Source organism: Ylistrum balloti, unplaced genomic scaffold, assembly GCF_031769215.1.
Source record: "Ylistrum balloti isolate Yb309-2 unplaced genomic scaffold, AGI_CSIRO_Ybal_v1 Utg370056, whole genome shotgun sequence".
Classification (NCBI taxonomy): Eukaryota; Metazoa; Mollusca; class Bivalvia; order Pectinida; family Pectinidae; genus Ylistrum; species Ylistrum balloti.
This window is the reverse complement of record NW_026782106.1, coordinates 556,409-575,213: the sequence shown is the minus strand read 5'-3', so window position 1 is coordinate 575,213 and position 18,805 is coordinate 556,409. Positions and strand designations below refer to the sequence as shown.

At 33.8% G+C, this 18,805-nt stretch overlaps 1 protein-coding gene across 1 annotated transcript in view; it reads left to right on the top strand.

Annotated features, from left to right (window-relative positions):
* The window catches only part of LOC132549412 (cilia- and flagella-associated protein 74-like), a 35,158-nt gene extending 17,232 nt beyond the window's left edge, over nt 1–17,926 (top strand). The window contains exons 26-43 of the mRNA XM_060213345.1: nt 44–177; nt 308–483; nt 983–1,083; nt 1,719–1,874; nt 2,215–2,363; nt 5,840–5,965; nt 6,399–6,564; nt 6,818–6,937; nt 10,637–10,798; nt 11,091–11,220; nt 11,401–11,555; nt 11,783–11,912; nt 12,870–12,997; nt 14,048–14,059; nt 15,429–15,446; nt 16,282–16,350; nt 16,797–16,862; nt 17,454–17,926. Coding sequence (XP_060069328.1) covers nt 44–177; nt 308–483; nt 983–1,083; nt 1,719–1,874; nt 2,215–2,363; nt 5,840–5,965; nt 6,399–6,564; nt 6,818–6,937; nt 10,637–10,798; nt 11,091–11,220; nt 11,401–11,555; nt 11,783–11,912; nt 12,870–12,997; nt 14,048–14,059; nt 15,429–15,446; nt 16,282–16,350; nt 16,797–16,862; nt 17,454–17,552 — 2,097 coding nt within the window. The 3' untranslated portion in view covers nt 17,553–17,926. The remainder of the gene's footprint in view (nt 1–43; nt 178–307; nt 484–982; nt 1,084–1,718; nt 1,875–2,214; nt 2,364–5,839; nt 5,966–6,398; nt 6,565–6,817; nt 6,938–10,636; nt 10,799–11,090; nt 11,221–11,400; nt 11,556–11,782; nt 11,913–12,869; nt 12,998–14,047; nt 14,060–15,428; nt 15,447–16,281; nt 16,351–16,796; nt 16,863–17,453) is intronic.
* Nucleotides 17,927–18,805: the final 879 nt, after the last annotated feature.

Genomic DNA, 18,805 nt, shown 5'->3' with positions numbered 1-18,805 from the left:
TGGCATTTCTCATTATAGATTGATATATTTTCAAAATTCACAGTATTTGGAAGTACAGCCTGATGATGGATTTGGAACACTGTTGCCATTGGAGACCATTGATCTCGAGGTCATATTTAGTCCAAAGAAAGCACGGGATTATAAATTTGAACTGAACTGCAAGTCCCTGATTAACAGGTAGAAAATGTTTCTTGTTTACATAAAAGTTTTACCTATCATATCTAGAAAGTGTTGTACACCTTCGTTTTAGATGTTTTCAATTGAATATTAACTTAAAGCATAACATGATGATGTCATTATCCTGCAGGGAGTTTAAGATCCAGTGTAAGGGTGTCGGGGTACATCCGCCTTTAGAGCTGAGTCACCAGGTTGTACACTTTGCTGCGACAGCTCTCTACGATGTGTCTACAGCCTCACTCCACGTGGTCAACTCACACACCAGCACTAATGAGTTTACTCATCCTGTGCCCAGGATTGGCAAAGGTAATAAAAAGCTTCATTGTGCACAGTAGTCTGCTTTTGAATCAATTATTTTCAACTGTTTTGACTGACATGCAAGTTAACAATCAAACCCTGAGTCAAACCTTCAACTTCTGAGTCAAACTGCCAACAACTGAGTCAAGCTTTCAATTCTTGAGTCAAACCTTAAGGTTTTGAGTCAAACCTTCAGAAACTGAGTCAAGCCTTCAGATACTGAGTCAAGCCTTCAGTTGTTGATTGAAAATTTCACCTGTTGAATCTAACCTTCATATAACTACAGAGATAACTGACATCTGTAGCTGGATTGGTGTTTGATGAAATATGTTTTTGCCCATTTGATCGAATCTTACAAACAATTTTTGTTACACATGAGGCATCTTACTGAGTGATGTCATTAATTATCGTTAAAACAGCTGGTCTTTCCTCTTATCAGACTGAATCACATTCAGACTGCTTAAGATCTGATGGAAGTATTTTTGATTCATAAATACTTTCTTTCCAGGTGACATTGCTCCTGTTGGCCCTACATCGTTTGAATTTGTTGTCCCTGAGGGAGCCCCGCTCACTATTTCACCATCAGTCGGAACCATAGAACCTGGAAAGGTACCTGCTAAAGTCATTTTTATAAATCTACACCTATGTGATGCTTTTTTCATCTTTTTATTTTTTTTTGTTTTTTGAAATTTTGATTTCAGTGAACAAAAACATGGAAAAAATGACAATTGTGGTTCAGTGTTCTCAAATAGACAGATTTAAAATGGAATGAGAAAAATCATATTCATTGAAATGTTGAGAAATAAATTTTTGATAGGAAGCCTAAAAATGAGCCAATAAACTCACTTAAGAGAACGAGATTTTATGAAATTTGAAAACTTCTGTTATGTTTGAAAAATATAGACATTAGAGGTCTGTAGAGAAATGAATATACATATGGGAGAAGGTTGTTTTAATTTATGCTGATTTATGCAAAATAGGATTCTTATTTATTGTATCGCAGCAAACTCTCTCTTGTTATGTCTATAAGGTAAAGGATATTTTGTGTTGCAAAGTGAAATTGACAACAGAAAATTATGATATATGAGATGTATCAGATTGGTTAGCATTAATCTGAGTTAACGAATACATCAACTTCTCATAGGAGTGAGTAAATATGTTCATTGATTGATGAAATGAAAATTAAATGATCACTTTGCAGTAACATTTTCTTATCTGAAATAATATGTCTTTTTTTTTTGTAGAAATGTCGCGTTCAGATTCGTTTCACTCCAACACTGCCGGAGAACAGTATTAAGAAGGAGGCTGTTCGAATGGGCACCAAAATGTTGGAACTTAAAGCAGAGCGAGATTATCAGGAACAAGTAAGGAAGGAAAAAGAGGAACAAGAACAGGCTCAGGTAGGTCATGGATCTTAGTATAGCCTGACTGGGTAATGGCTGGGGACGTACAGTCATATCACCACAACTCTCTTACAGTATGATTAGACTTGTTTAGGTCTGTTTCTTTATCAATACCTTTTTCCAGTGGTTTTATTTTTACTCAAGTTCTGTTTAGGTCTAACATTGATTTTATAAACTGAAATTATGTGTTTTGGACTTATCCTGGACCAAAATCTACAGTTTAAAGAAGAAGAATATATCGTGAGCTTCATAATTTCATCACATCAGGAGCAGGGGCATATATAATTTATACAACATTCTCTAGTTATTCTGAAAATATTTGACTTTTTTTACACAGGCTAGTTCTAAGAATGCCAAACCTGGTGCCAAGGATAAAGGTGGGGCCAAAGGGGCAGCAAAGGGCAAATCATCACCTGTCGCCCCCAATCTGACCGTAGCAGGGCCTCGCCCAATCACACCGCCCACGATGGAGTCCATCACTCGAGCGTAAGTCATACTTATAGCAAATCATTTATACAGACTGCTGATACTGCAGGGGATAACATTCCATATCATTTATACAGACTGCTGATACTGCAGGGGATAACATTCCATATCATTTATACAGACTGCTGATACTGCAGGGGATAACATTCCATATCATTTATACAGACTGCTGATACTGCAGGGGATAACATTCCATATCATTTATACAGACTGCTGATACTGCAGGGGATAACATTCCATATCATTTATACAGACTGCTGATACTGCGGGGGATAACATTCATATCATTTATACAGACTGCTGATACTGCAGGGGATAACATTCCATATAATTTATACAGACTGCTGATACTGCAGGGGATAACATTCAAATCATTTATACAGACTGCTGATACTGCAGGGGATAACATTCATATCATTTATACAGACTGCTGATACTGCAGGGGATAACATTCATATCATTTATACAGACTGCTGATACTGCAGGGGATAACATTCATATCATTTATACAGACTGCTGATACTGCAGGGGATAACATTCAAATCATTTATACAGACTGCTGATACTGCAGGGGATAACATTCATATCATTTATACAGACTGCTGATACTGCAGGGGATAACATTCCATATCATTTATACAGACTGCTGATACTGCAGGGGATAACATTCATATCATTTATACAGACTGCTGATACTGCAGGGGATAACATTCAAATCATTTATACAGACTGCTGATACTGCAGGGGATAACATTCATATCATTTATACAGACTGCTGATACTGCAGGGGATAACATTCCATATCATTTATACAGACTGCTGATACTGCAGGGGATAACATTCCATATCATTTATACAGACTGCTGATACTGCAGGGGATAACATTCCATATCATTTATACAGACTGCTGATACTGCAGGGGATAACATTCCATATCATTTATACAGACTGCTGATACTGCAGGGGATAACATTCATATCATTTATACAGACTGCTGATACTGCAGGGGATAACATTCCATATCATTTATACAGACTGCTGATACTGCAGGGGATAACATTCATATCGTTTATACAGACTGCTGATACTGCAGGGGATAACATTCATATCATTTATACAGACTGCTGATACTGCAGGGGATAACATTCCATATCATTTATACAGACTGCTGATACTGCAGGGGATAACATCCCATATCATTTATACAGACTGCTGATACTGCAGGGGATAACATTCCATATCATTTATACAGACTGCTGATACTGCAGGGGATAACATTCATATCGTTTATACAGACTGCTGATACTGCGAGGGATAACATTCCATATCATTTATACAGACTGCTGATACTGCAGGGGATAACATTCATATCATTTATACAGACTGCTGATACTGCAGGGGATAACATTCAAATCATTTATACAGACTGCTGATACTGCAGGGGATAACATTCATATCGTTTATACAGACTGCTGATACTGCAGGGGATAACATTCATATCGTTTATACAGACTGCTGATACTGCAGGGGATAACATTCATATCATTTATACAGACTGCTGATACTGCAGGGGATAACATTCATATCGTTTATACAGACTGCTGATACTGCAGGGGATAACATTCATATCATTTATACAGACTGCTGATACTGCAGGGGATAACATTCCATATCATTTATACAGACTGCTGATACTGCAGGGGATAACATTCATATCATTTATACAGACTGCTGATACTGCAGGGGATAACATTCCATATCATTAATACAGACTGCTGATACTGCAGGGGATAACATTCAAATCATTTATACAGACTGCTGATACTGCAGGGGATAACATTCATATCATTTATACAGACTGCTGATACTGCAGGGGATAACATTCATATCGTTTATACAGACTGCTGATACTGCAGGGGATAACATTCCATATCATTTATACAGACTGCTGATACTGCAGGGGATAACATTCATATCGTTTATACAGACTGCTGATACTGCAGGGGATAACATTCCATATCATTTATACAGACTGCTGATACTGCAGGGGATAACATTCAAATCATTTATACAGACTGCTGATACTGCAGGGGATAACATTCATATCGTTTATACAGACTGCTGATACTGCAGGGGATAACATTCATATCATTTATACAGACTGCTGATACTGCAGGGGATAACATTCATATCGTTTATACAGACTGCTGATACTGCAGGGGATAACATTCCATATCATTTATACAGACTGCTGATACTGCAGGGGATAACATTCATATCGTTTATACAGACTGCTGATACTGCAGGGGATAACATTCCATATCATTTATACAGACTGCTGATACTGCAGGGGATAACATTCATATCGTTTATACAGACTGCTGATACTGCAGGGGATAACATTCCATATCATTTATACAGACTGCTGATACTGCAGGGGATAACATTCATATCGTTTATACAGACTGCTGATACTGCAGGGGATAACATTCCATATCATTTATACAGACTGCTGATACTGCAGGGGATAACATTCATATCGTTTATACAGACTGCTGATACTGCAGGGGATAACATTCCATATCATTTATACAGACTGCTGATACTGCAGGGGATAACATTCATATCGTTTATACAGACTGCTGATACTGCAGGGGATAACATTCCATATCATTTATACAGACTGCTGATACTGCAGGGGATAACATTCATATCATTTATACAGACTGCTGATACTGCAGGGGATAACATTCCATATCATTTATACAGACTGCTGATACTGCAGGGGATAACATTCATATCATTTATACAGACTGCTGATACTGCAGGGGATAACATTCCATATCATTTATACAGACTGCTGATACTGCAGGGGATAACATTCATATCATTTATACAGACTGCTGATACTGCAGGGGATAACATTCATATCATTTATACAGACTGCTGATACTGCAGGGGATAACATTCCATATCATTTATACAGACTGCTGATACTGCAGGGGATAACATTCCATATCATTTATACAGACTGCTGATACTGCAGGGGATAACATTCATATCATTTATACAGACTGCTGATACTGCAGGGGATAACATTCATATCATTAAGATAAAACTGGTTTCTTGCAATGGCTTTTTTAGTTTTTGATATTTCTGGTTGAAATGCAATTTGAATGCATATAATTAAAACTGAGTTACAACAATATTTGTATCTTATAACATAAATGTACATACTTTAGTGATTATCTTATTTTAGTGCCTTTTGCACTAGAGATATTGCACTAAAATAAGACTGCACTAATTCCAGTTTCTTTATGATGTTAATATAGTAATTATTGCAAATGCACAAATTTATAATTACTCTTATTTGTAACAGATCGATATTGTTCTGAAATTTTAATCGCACATAAATATGTTCATTTACAGTGCTAATGGCAAAAAAATAACTTGTGTTGAATTTGTTATTGTAACAGGACTCCAGCATACACTGCGGCTCAGGGGTCCTTGTTGAGACAGTTTCGTGGAAGTTTCCGTTCCTATACAATACCCTGCTACGTGGCCTCTGGGGAGTGCTCCAACCCAGGGGAACTCCCTTACAGGTACAGTCATTGGAATTAAAATAAACTGGTATTATAACCTCGACAAGTGCCTTGTATTCAGGATCAGTGTACAGATAATACAGATTTGTTGCCATCTTTCTACATTCTTTCTGATTTGGACAACATTTTCTTTCAACATTCCATGCACAAATACCTTGGATACATCGTTCACATTTCAGTGTCATGGATCTGTTGGATGAAAGCAGTAACTTTAAATAGGACAATTTAATTTGGGAATCACACAAGTACTGACATTTTACCATTCATCTGAAGGTCCATATCATCATAGACAGGAAATTTTGTTATCACTGCCATAATTAACAGGTTGATGATGTAAATGATGCAGGTGTTAAATACTTGTCTTGTAATTATACAGGTACAGTGTGTATATGGTAAATGGACATTAATATTAATGGAAAGTTTCTTGTTTCAGTATTCACAACACTCTGTACCTAGAAGTCCACTGTCCAATCGTGAAACCCACCCTGGTGGTAATATCTGATAATGGCAACACGTGTCTGGATTTTGGGGAAGTTTCTCTTGGCCAAAACATCACCAAAACAATTACTATACAGAATATCTCCAACAAACACGTGGAAGTAAGTCTATAAATAAACCTGGGGGCATCGATATTAAAAAACATTACCATGCTTTATCTAAGATTCAATTTCAATCATTTTATTGAAAATGACCCAATATGGTATACCAAGTAAATGAAATAAGCTTCATAACTGAATGATTGGCTTGTCAGCAGCAGGCTGTTCCAAGACAATATTAAAAACAAATATTTTCTACTGATTTGATAAAATGTATTGCATGTATGATGACAAACACATGTGATTGGTTTTTCAGCTGCGTTCATCCATCCCAGATACGTCGGGGCCATTCCTCATGTTGAATGCTCTGAGATTGTTGCCACCAGAGGGCACCCACACCTTACTGATGTCATTCACTCCGACAGCTGGCCGTGTGGTAAGATTATTATTATCATGTACTCTGGGATTCTATTGGATGTAAAATAAAACACATCTGGAAAATCTTTTATTCCACCTGATAAACATATTTTGGGGCACTGATTACATTAGCATTGATTGTAAATACATGCATGGTTAACTGATTTTGATATCATGGTTCACTGAAAACACTATCATATTCAACCAAATACAATGTCATGGCTCATTGATTGCATTGCCACAGTCCAGTGATCACAATATGACTATCCACTTATTACAATAAAAACAATAGTGATAGAACTATATCATGGTATGGCTGATTGCAGTTTCATGGTTGACTGCTTCAAATATCTTTCATGGTTCGCTCATTATGATATCATGGTCCACCAATTTTGATATCGTGGTTCACCGATTACAAACTAAACCACTATATACTGAAAGTGTATCACAGTTAACTAATGAAAATACCATACCTACATTGATTACTATACCAGTCCATTATGTCAATCCTCATTAAGGTCTCAATTCTGTATACATGTAGATTATAAACATTTCAGTGAAAAGTTTCAATCATGTCTATTTACAAATTTTACATCAATAAAATTAGATAGAAAAAACGAAAGTATCGCCTATATAAAATATTTCATTTACTGATAAAGATGGAGTAGAAAAACATCAAAGCAAAAAGCACAATGTATCAAGGCTGTGTATCAATACCATTTCCATACAGTCTCTATCTACTAGTTTTGTATTGTCATTGTCTTACCTGTCTAATATTCTGTATCTTTGGTGTTTCAGAGTTGGGTAACTTTAAGCATGTCTTTATGGTTTATTTAGAATTATATTTTGATTGAGTTTGTTTATTTGCTAATTAGAACTGTTGGTTTTGATATAGTTAGTTATCAGATGTGCCAGTTTTTTTTCCAGAAGTGAGAAATTACCTGGTTCTCATTTTGCTATTGATTATAATTCTGCATCACAAAATTTTCACTGTTTGAGCATCAATTGAATCTGTTGGTCAGTTATATCACAGTTTTACCAATCTCACATCGTGTTATGATTTTGCATGAAGAACATACACATTGCTGTCACTAAGGAAACAAAGACATTATAAATTTGGAATTTTCACAAAGACATGACTATTGAATGTTGAGTTCCTTTATGCTTACACATGTTTCACATAGAGTAATTTGTTTATTTCGTTTCTATGGCAATACATCTGATGCAAGAGTTTTCAAGCACTGATTTCAACATGTGTGGAACTTCAGTGCACAGTATGTGCTGTTGTCATAAATAGCACCAACTCTGTATGAGGTTTCATTACACTATATTATTGTACCATCAGGACGAGGAATTACCTGAAGATGAGTGTACAAGTACACCTAAGGTAGAAAATGAGAGCTTCACAATCAACTTAATATGATAACATTAACAGAATCTGCTATTCATTAGAATCATTTTCAATACAACAATGAAATCTTAATATCAAGTGAAAAAGCTGAGTATCTCAATATAAAACAACTTACAAGCTTAATAACTTTAACCATTTAAATTATAGAATAATATTTCTCAATACAATAAACTATGTCAGTATGGAGTTCGTGTATCATTTGTATATATGTACATTTCTGTGTGGTGAGATCACAGAGGTCAAATATGTTATAGTCTTCAAAAATCTCTATAACCAAAAGGTCCAGGGTCATGATGTTTGGCCTGTAGAATTCTGGGTTAAGTTTGTTCAAATAGATAACCTTTACCCACTTTTAAGGTCGCAGGAGTCAAATCTGTATATATTTCGAAACAATCACTTCTGAATTACCAAACAGCTCAGAGTCATGATATTTAGCTAGTGGTGCTGGTATGAATGACCTTGACCTAATTTTAAGGTGACACAGGTCAAATGAATTTTAAATCTTCAAACAACTTCTTTTAATGAAACCTGCTGTGCTTAAGGGCTGTCAAATAAATGATCCTGACTTACTTTCAAGGTCATATACATCAAATGTGATAAATCTTGAAACAAATTCTTATGAATAATCAGAACAAGAGACATAGGCCTACTGAGATGAAGGTCTAAAAACTTTGTTGAAATCCATGACTTTGACCCATTTTCAAAGTCAAGGAGATGAAATGTGTTAAAATCTTTTAACTGTTTCTGTGCAATAACCAGAAGACCTGAGGTCTGTTTATTTTGCCAGAAGCCTTCTGGGATGAAGAGCTATTGAATGTGTTCAAATAAATAGACTTGAACAGTATCATTCAACTAAGGTAAAATGAAATATGTCAAAATCTGAAAATGAATTCCCTAAAATAACCAACAGATCAGGAGTTGTTTCACCTTCACACTAAAGAAGGGATCAGTGTAGGATAATCCATGAAAAGTACCAGAATACACTTGTCCAGTTATCTCTTGTATCTTGTAGTAGTTGTAAAGCAGCTGACAGATACAGACCAATGTGTCTTTTGATTCTCTCTCATTTTGTCTTTTTTGGCACTTTTAGCTTCTCCTGTTTCAATGCCTGATATTTTCCATAGTTTAAATGATAACTGAAAAAATGATTTTGAATGTTTGACAGCAAGCTATTTAAAAAAATAAAGGTGTGAAAATGATCCAGTATCATGAATTAATTATCTTACTTCACACTACAACATACTTTTAATCAATAGCATGATAGTTTGAATGAATAATTTTTACATCAATAATATATGATAACAAAATCAATGTATCACTTGTAAGCTTCAGAGTTAATATCAATAATATATAATTACAACTAGATTTTATGTCAATACAGCTGTTGTATACAGCAGTGAGGCATGGTTTCCACAAAAGGTTGAATATATGTACATGTATATTAATGATGTATGTTTATACAATATGTTATGTTAAAAATTATGATTAAATCAAAAGTTTGTATGTCAACAATGTATAGTTCTACCAAAAGTTTATGCTTTGTATAAAGTTATATCAAATTGCATATGAAGCATTCTATGGTAAAGATTTTGGAAATAGTCTTTAAAGAGATATTGGTTGATAACTGTAGTAACAATAAGGTTTGCTACATGGAAACACAACTACACAACAAATCGATAGTATACGTTGTACCCAGTAGTTATAGAATTAAAGTACTGGCGTAATTTCTATGTAGTTATAAACTATATTTGCTAGTGCTAATGCTGTGTGGGTATATATATTGTATATAGTGTTAGATATAATTAAACACATTTGATACTTTATATGAAACTACATATTCAGTGGAATACTGTAATTTACATTGTACATATTTCAAAGAGACATACATCACGGTTAAATATTATCAAGTACAGATATGATAAACTAACCATTATAATGACCTATTAACAGTTCTTACCACTGATGTTACACTGTTTCAGGAAGTTATCGACTACATTTATGTTATTTTAACAAATTCAAGATCCATTTTTAGCATCATCACCCAAAAAAAAGAATTATATTATATGCTACATTACTGGCATTTCATACTTCATCCAGAATTATATACTTAGTGTTTTGCTTATAATCACACTTGGCATTTTATTTCTCGCAGTTATCTACAATCTATTTTTTTGACTGGCTGATAATAATGTCTTTTGTTAGGTCAGATTTATTGAATTTTTCCCGTTATCTTTTGACATAATGTATCCAACATCAAACATAAATTGTGATTATCTCCCTTGATTGTTGAATTATCTCCCTTTATAGTTCCAAGAAGTGTTTAAAATCTACACTGGGATATCGGTACTGCATGTGACTCTGGCTGGTAAGGGAGTTAACCCTGTTGTGGACCTAAGTATGCCAATGGAAAATGGTGTTTTCAATATGGGATCCGTTCTTGTTTCGGAGTATGTGGAAAAAACATTCAAGGTAAGCATATCTCATATATACTTAACTGAGATGAAATTTTATTGTAATATTTATAAATATTTTTAAATAACATGTTATTAATTTTCAGAAATGCAATGTTTACCATAATTAAATAAATCAACTAGTATTATCCATGTGATGAAATCATTTGCAAAACTTTTGTTATAAAACTGAATTATAGTTGTTTTTTTTTAATTTTTAATTTATTACTTTATCTCTTACAAAAAAAATTAATTGTGTTGGAGAATCTTATAAGTATCAGCTGATAAATTTTCAACAATTTGTCCAACAGATGCAGAACTCCTCATCGTTATCCATAGACTACTGTATGAAGCTGGAGAGTCTTTCCCTGTTACGTCATACAAAAGGCCAGGAACTGCCAGAATTTGTTAAACGGGATAAAAAAGCAAAATCACAAGTTGGTAAGTGAATGTGTTTCTTTTTACATTACAAATTTTTACCCAACTGTCTATTTGAGTGCCAGATTCTCTCCATTTTTTAATGATGCATATAGTTGAAATTCATGTCTGTAACTACAGTTGTATGTTATCTTTATGCAGTCTTGTTATGATGATGTATACATGAACTATCTCCTTTTGTAGGAACTCAGAACAACAGTGGTCAAAATGTGTTTGACCTGGTGCCTTCTGAGGGAACAATACCACCTGGGGGTACAACAGAGGTCACTGTGACCTTTGCCCCAGACCATGCAAGTGACCACTTTTCTGATGGCATCAAAATTGAACTCTTTGGAAAAGTATGTATACAAAATTACTTTTGCTAAATCCTTTTTAACAACAGTTTTGAAATGAAATCAGATAATCCTTCAGTTCTGACAAGACACTTAAAGAAATTGCAAGCATTACAGAAATTTTTTTTCCGTGGCAACAAGCATGAAATAATCCTAAATCTGATACAATTTCTGTCTTTCTGTTTTGTGATTTGAGACTGTAATATTAAGACTAAACTTACTTGCTTCATTAGGAGGAGTCGCACAGCTTTAAAATTGTTGGAATGGCCAAACCAAGGATTATGTTTGTCCAGAGTCCAGACAATAGGTTTCCTAACGTTGAATCTTTGGCTGATGTGATTTCAGATGGAACAGATGAAGAAGGTAATGTATTGTTGTGATATTATGATTGAAAGAGTATTTCTCATTGTTTCGTAATAATAGTCTGGTACTTTAAATAGTAATGTTCTGAAATATAATGATACATTAGTACTAGGAGACATTGTGTTGATGTCCATTAAATTACACTCTGAAATTGCCTCACAAATGGCTTTAAACTTTAGTTATTACTAAATCTTTAGTGAAACAAAACCATAATATTGATAGCAGGGATGGCTATTGAATTTGGCATCTACATAAAAATTGATTTGAAAGATAATTATTGTGTGAGAATACTGATTAAATCTTGACATTATCTGATTGCAATGATACTTTGTTATTGCCTTTATATGATTTTGAAATAATAAGCACTCTTCTTATGATTTTATCAGTATTAATAGTGTAGAATCAGTGGACTCAACAGTGATTCCTTAGGGAAAAAAAAGTATGAATCAGATAGCTATTACACAGGGCATTAGCTTGAACACGGAGACATATTTGAAAGACATTTTCAACTGTAACTGCCAGGGCCTTCTTTATTTATTATGTCTCTAACAATTGCAAGATTTCATATAGGAGGACCACATAGGATTATAATTGTTGCATATTGATATTTGGTCTTAATTCTATCTTAAATAGAGTTATTGCCCTTAGTTCTTTCATTAACTACTTCCTTTTACAAGGACATATCTTGTATAAAGATCACTTGCAATGATCAAATTTTGCATGCAACTTTGTATGATTTGAAATTCTTGCATATTTCAGTTATTTCATTAAGCTTCACCACAGAACTATAGAATAGTGGTAATTTTTTTGCAAGTTTGATATGAAATTTTGGCTAATAGTGGAAACATATTTGTGCTGCAGATTTAAGAAGCATTTTGTTCTGGAGGTCCTTATTTAAATGGAAAGTGACAGTCTCTCAGTTTAACCATTGCATGATGAAATCTTATTTTTTTTCAGAGGGTCGACAAAGTATAGAACCAGTGCTGCTAACACTACAGAGTATTGCCAAAGAAAACGAGTATGTACCAGCATCCCGTGATCTTCAGATTGGCTGTGTTCGAACTATGGCAGTTAGTCAGAAAAAGGTTGGTGGAAATCGTCATCACTCTTATTTCACCAATTTTTTGATGTTGTAATGTATATATAAAAGCACAGACCCTATCCTTCCCAAAGGAGATAATACCTTACCCTCGTCAGCTAAAGTGCTCCCATCCTATTTTCATACAGCGCACATAAGCAGGGGTGTCATGGAGTTTGTGTTTGAGTTTTACACAGAGAAAGTAGAAGCTACTTTTACATCAAATCTCTTATTGGTTATACTTTTCTTATTTCTTATTTTCCACTGTGAAAATATTTCTCTTGGTAACGAACTTTTAAGTTTATTCAATCTACAGTGTAAAGTACACAGTGGGTTTTAAGATATGCTAAAACAAATAGTGATGTAAACACAAAATAATTTGTAATATAAGAATAGGACAAAAAGGTACATATACTGCGCATGTTTGAGTAATTTTCTGTGTACCTGTTAATATGTCTCACACAACTAACAACTGCATGAGGTGTATAAATTGATGTAACACACAACAGAGTATTAATCTGTATGCTGTCTCTGTCAGCCAGAACTATTTGTTCATTTTGGTGTAATTTGAATTGTTTGATAAGTTTTTGCATAAAATATCATTTATTCAATAATACATGATATATAAAATTGATAAAGGTCTGTTTTTAATACTGTTATGTACTCAGCAAGGAGAAGCTATGAATACAGTTTTACAACAAGCTCTAACAAACATGGCCGTGTATTATCATTCCTTCAGATGCAACTTTGAATTCCTGCCTGTAATCAGGACAACTTTCCACTTATCACTACTTACCTTAAGGCTCCTTAAGTTTTAGCAGGCTATTGACTTTCTCTGGTTAAGCTTTCCACAATTAAAATCAAGTCAATTGAAAGAATAAGATTTTTATCACTTGTAAATATTGTGAGCAAAGTTTGGATGTAAAATTAAAGAATAACTTTGTAAGTAATGTTATGATAGATCTGGCTTTACCTCACATGTTTATTTTTCTTCAGTGTATTTATTTTTCAATATGTGGTTGATATTTATTTGCTGTGGTGTGTTTCTCTAACACAGGAAGGCAGAAAGGTACGGTTACTGTCAAATAGATCAGTGCTTTAATGTAGAATGTACTTTATCATCAACAAATTAAATACAGCAAGTCATGATTGTCACAGAACTCCAGATTTTTATGAAATATCAAAATATTCAGTTAATAATTATAAGACAGCGATAAAAGTACTGTATAGAAAAAATATTCCTAAGGAGAAAAGTTTTTTAAATTCCTATGTATGTTTGTACAGATAGGGAAAAATACAATACCTTGTAGATTGGCTAGAGAACAACTTCAATGTTTCAATGTTTTAAACATTTATGAAAGCTATATAGAATATTTAGACTGCCAGGACTAAAAGTGTTTAAAATTTGGTTAGATATATTACATAATTTTGTTATTAAAATCAAAAAATTGTCAAAATATTTCTTATAATGCTTTTAAAATTGACAATCAAATTTTGTTTTAAATCATGTGATAAAAAAGGGAATTTCATTTACTTTGTGTTTATTTTTTAATGTTGAATATTTTTGGTATTTTAATTCTTCTTGTTACTGTCATTGTTGTTAAATATCCATAGTTTGTTTGCTGGGTTTTTCACCCCATCAACAGCCAAGAGGGTCATTTTTGGGCAAGGTCTCCTTGTTATCGCTGGTGATACCCCACAGAAAAGCCAATTGGCTCATCATATGTGCCTTCTTTCCAAGGACACAACCTTGATAGCATAGACATAACCATTTCTGAGCTTCCTAAGAAACACAGTGTTGTGGGTAGGGAGTGTGAAAAAACAAACCTCACATCTTCAGCTGAAGTTGCATGTTGGTCAATGCTGTACTGACTGAGCTATGGTCACAATGGTGTCCCCATTGAAACATAACTGCATTATCTACAGATAATATGCAGAAATGGCATTTGGTCATTATAACCTTCACCTCGAGGTCAAAAGTCAAATAATTTCTTGCTATATATGATTAAAAAATAATAGATATTTAAAACAAGGACTAAAATTTTATCTCCATCGTTATGGTTTAGAAATCAAAGTTTTAAGTTTATTTTAAAGAAGTTTTTACTTTGTAAATATTTTGCAATTAATAGAAAACGTTTTCATGACAAATAAGGGGAGACAATCAAGTATCAATTTTTTGCTTTCTTCTAGTTATATGACTAATTATGTAGGAGTTACTTGAGTATACAGTCTGTATCGTTATTAATCAATTTGAATCCAGCGGTCATTTAGATACAATCTGTCATGTTTTGTTCCATAAGTTTTTTTTGTTTTCTGCCGCACTAAAATACTAATATATATCACTGTAATTCCTCCCTCACCTTCCACTGCTGCGTATACCATGCTACCTAACCAATCACTCACCATCCTGTGATCATGTGACATCTAACAACCAATAGGATGCACGAGGCTCCAAGGTAGGCCATTCACTACAGAAATCAAACTAAACCTTATATTGTGTCTATGTTACATATAAATGTTTGCATGTATGTTTGTGTTTATGAAATGATCATTCTAACTGCTGTTTACAGGTAATATTATTGTACAATGCAACTGTGTTTGTTATTGTTTCTGCATATTTTAAATAAAATGCATTTCACCAATTTGCCAACTGTCAAGGTAGGATATTATGAAGGATGTTTTAGAGCACACTAAAGTATACTTATGCTTACAGTGTCCAATGTAGAATTAAATTGAAATGCTTGTATCAAGGCCTAAAATATAGTGATCTTTTATGTAATATTTCAAAATACTCAGACTACATAAAATTATATCAGCGATGATAATTAATCCAATCTTAACATTGATTTTGGTGTCAGTATGTCATGATAAAGGTATTGGAAACAAGGATATATGGAAACTATATTCTTGAAGGTATCACACAAATCTGTCCTGGATTAAACTTGGAAGGTTAACTCAAAGTTTGGGGTGGGCTTATTACAAGAACATTGAAATTAAATATCTTATTAATATTTCTAAACAGCAATTGATCTTATTTCCTGGTTTTGTTAATTCTGAAGTGATACTGTGAAATTGTTCTTTTTTTGTGGGGTATTTATTTTCATTTATTTTTAGATTTATTGAGCTTTGTTATCTGTGAAATCATGTGCCCACAGTATATTTTTGCTTGTGATTTACCACTACTTACCACAACATGTAAATATAAACATTACTACTGATAAAAAATTATCTATGACTCCACGTCTGACCATAAAACCTTCTTAATGACTTGATTTCTTGTTGCCTTTTCAGAACGGTGAATTCCAGTTTGATAATGTACAGCCCATTATTGCTAAAGGCTTTGGCATAGAGCCACAGAAGGTAGGATAATTTCAGTTTTGAAAGGTGTTGTTCTCGTATATCATCAGTCTAGTAGCTGATCACAATGTTAGAAGTTTTATCTAATTATATATTTAATAACTTTTTCATCTGCTATTTCAGCTTTTTACCTTTCAGCAGACAAGAATAAACTCAAAGAATATTTAGAGCCTTTTAAATTGACAGGGTCAAGTTCTCTAACAACTTAATGGTGAAAAATTTTGAGCAGAAAGTTGTCCTCAGGTTACATTACATTGTGACACTAATGATATCAGCTTTCCGATTTCCTTTGAATTTTGACCAAATAACCTCAAGACGTTGTTTCATAGAAATCTGGGTAAACCAGTTTAATAAGCACATTTTAGTCACTTAACACTTGCTTGGTGTCACTATTGCCTCCTGTTGTCAAGTTTGCACATCATGTTTTAATTGTAACCTGTTTTTTGTAGGGTATGGTGGAAGCTGGTATTTTAAAACCTGTCACATTCACTTGGACACCTCCTCCTGGTCATGATGTATGTATTTCTTGTTGAAAATCTTCTTTATGAAAAAGTTATATAGGTTTAAGTCATCTTAATGGAGTTATAATAGAATCAAAATTTCTTATCTTTTCATGTATCAATATTCAGCATCATCATGGCTTTTCAAAAAAGTTACTATTTCATGGACAATTGCTTTCGAAGATAAAATATAGCTCAGGAAATCTAATGATACTTATATTTTAACAGTTTGAGAATATGAATTTGTGGATTGAGAGCAACCATGAAATTGACGAAAATAAATCCTCAATAAAAATGATTGGTTTTACAGTAAACAGAAGTTTAGGGAAAAAGAGATATAAAGAATTAATACTATTTGTCTGGATTTGTCCAATAAAAAATATATCCCAACACTTTTTCAACTATTTTGGGCAGTTAAAACAGAATTGATCGTTTATAAATAGATACAATAACAATCAGAGTGTTTACAAATTGTCAGTATGACATGAAGAATGTTAATTACGCCCAAGTATCATACAATGAACATCAAATATTGTTTCAATCATCATGGTCTTTGATGTATCTTTATATATAGTCAATCTAAATGTCTTGTATACTTTATTTCAGCCCAACCAGATTGTAGATGGGACTGTCACTCTGACACTGAAAGGAGATGTCACAGAACAACTCAAAGTGATGCTCCGAGCAATGGTTGTGTCAGAATAGTCATAAACTTTATACCTCCTACCTATCTGTGATAATTTATATTATTTCAATACTGTTAAACAGGTTAGCACATTAAATCTATACCATCCATGGTGTAATGATGACAAGTATGCTTGAAAATTTGTTTTTGAAATATTGAAGATTGGCACCAAGTGAACAATTCTTTGGCTCACCAGTAACAGTGAAATTTGATGATATTTCCATTTGTAAGTCAAAGTAAATGTCAATTTTTGAAGTGTGTAACCATTGACACAACAATCAGTTTTGTTCTGTGATACATTTGGGAAGACTTCCAGGCTGAATATCTGACATTTGGTCTATATTTATCTATCTTTTACCATTGTGATAACAGGTAATAAATTATAAACAAATCATGGTATGTGTTTGTTTCATTACAAGTCCTAATTACACTATCCTGCATAACCTTATAATACAAAATATGATTGCTTGTTTTTCATTTGGTTTATCTCCCTGTCGGAAATCAAGGATGCTCTGATGCAGGATCTCCTTGTAGTCATACAGTTGGTGACTACCTCAATGAAAAACATACAGAAGGCCCATTGCAAACCATCCCGAGCAATTGGGGCAAAACGTGTTGCCCATGTATACAACTGCTACAGCTTATGCAGGATGGTCTGTTTTTTTCTGACAAACACAAACTATCTGTAGTTGAAGCACACATCAGATCTTCAGTTACAAACTGAGCTTTCTCAACCCGCATCTCCCTTTCAAAATAGGACATTGCTTATGTTTGATTATCAATATGACTGCAATATGTAAGGTATATATGCTTAGGAGAATTTCTGTACAAAATTGTGGGTATCTGGGGTAACATTTTCAGGCAGTGACACCAGTCACATTATTTCATACAAATGTACATGTATTGTCATTCAGTATACTTGTGGAAGAACAGGGAAAATACACATTCATGTCAAGTGCCCTGACCATGAATTGAGCACAGGTCTCTGACATAATAATCTAGACGCTCTACCAACTGAAGAAGCATGCTCTTTCAGCTGAGTGGCATAGACCAGATTTAGCACATATACAAGCCACACCAACCAGCTCCTTTTACATACTGTTAACACTAGTAGAAAATCCTGATAGGACTGATATACTTCCAATCCAAGTACTAAGATCTCCTGCAAAGAAACAAACAGGGACTTTGTAGCATTCATGATGATTTTGAATTCCCTTTTATTAATTTTCCATTTCTAGATAGTAACATACCTGCTAACAAAACCTTTGTTTAC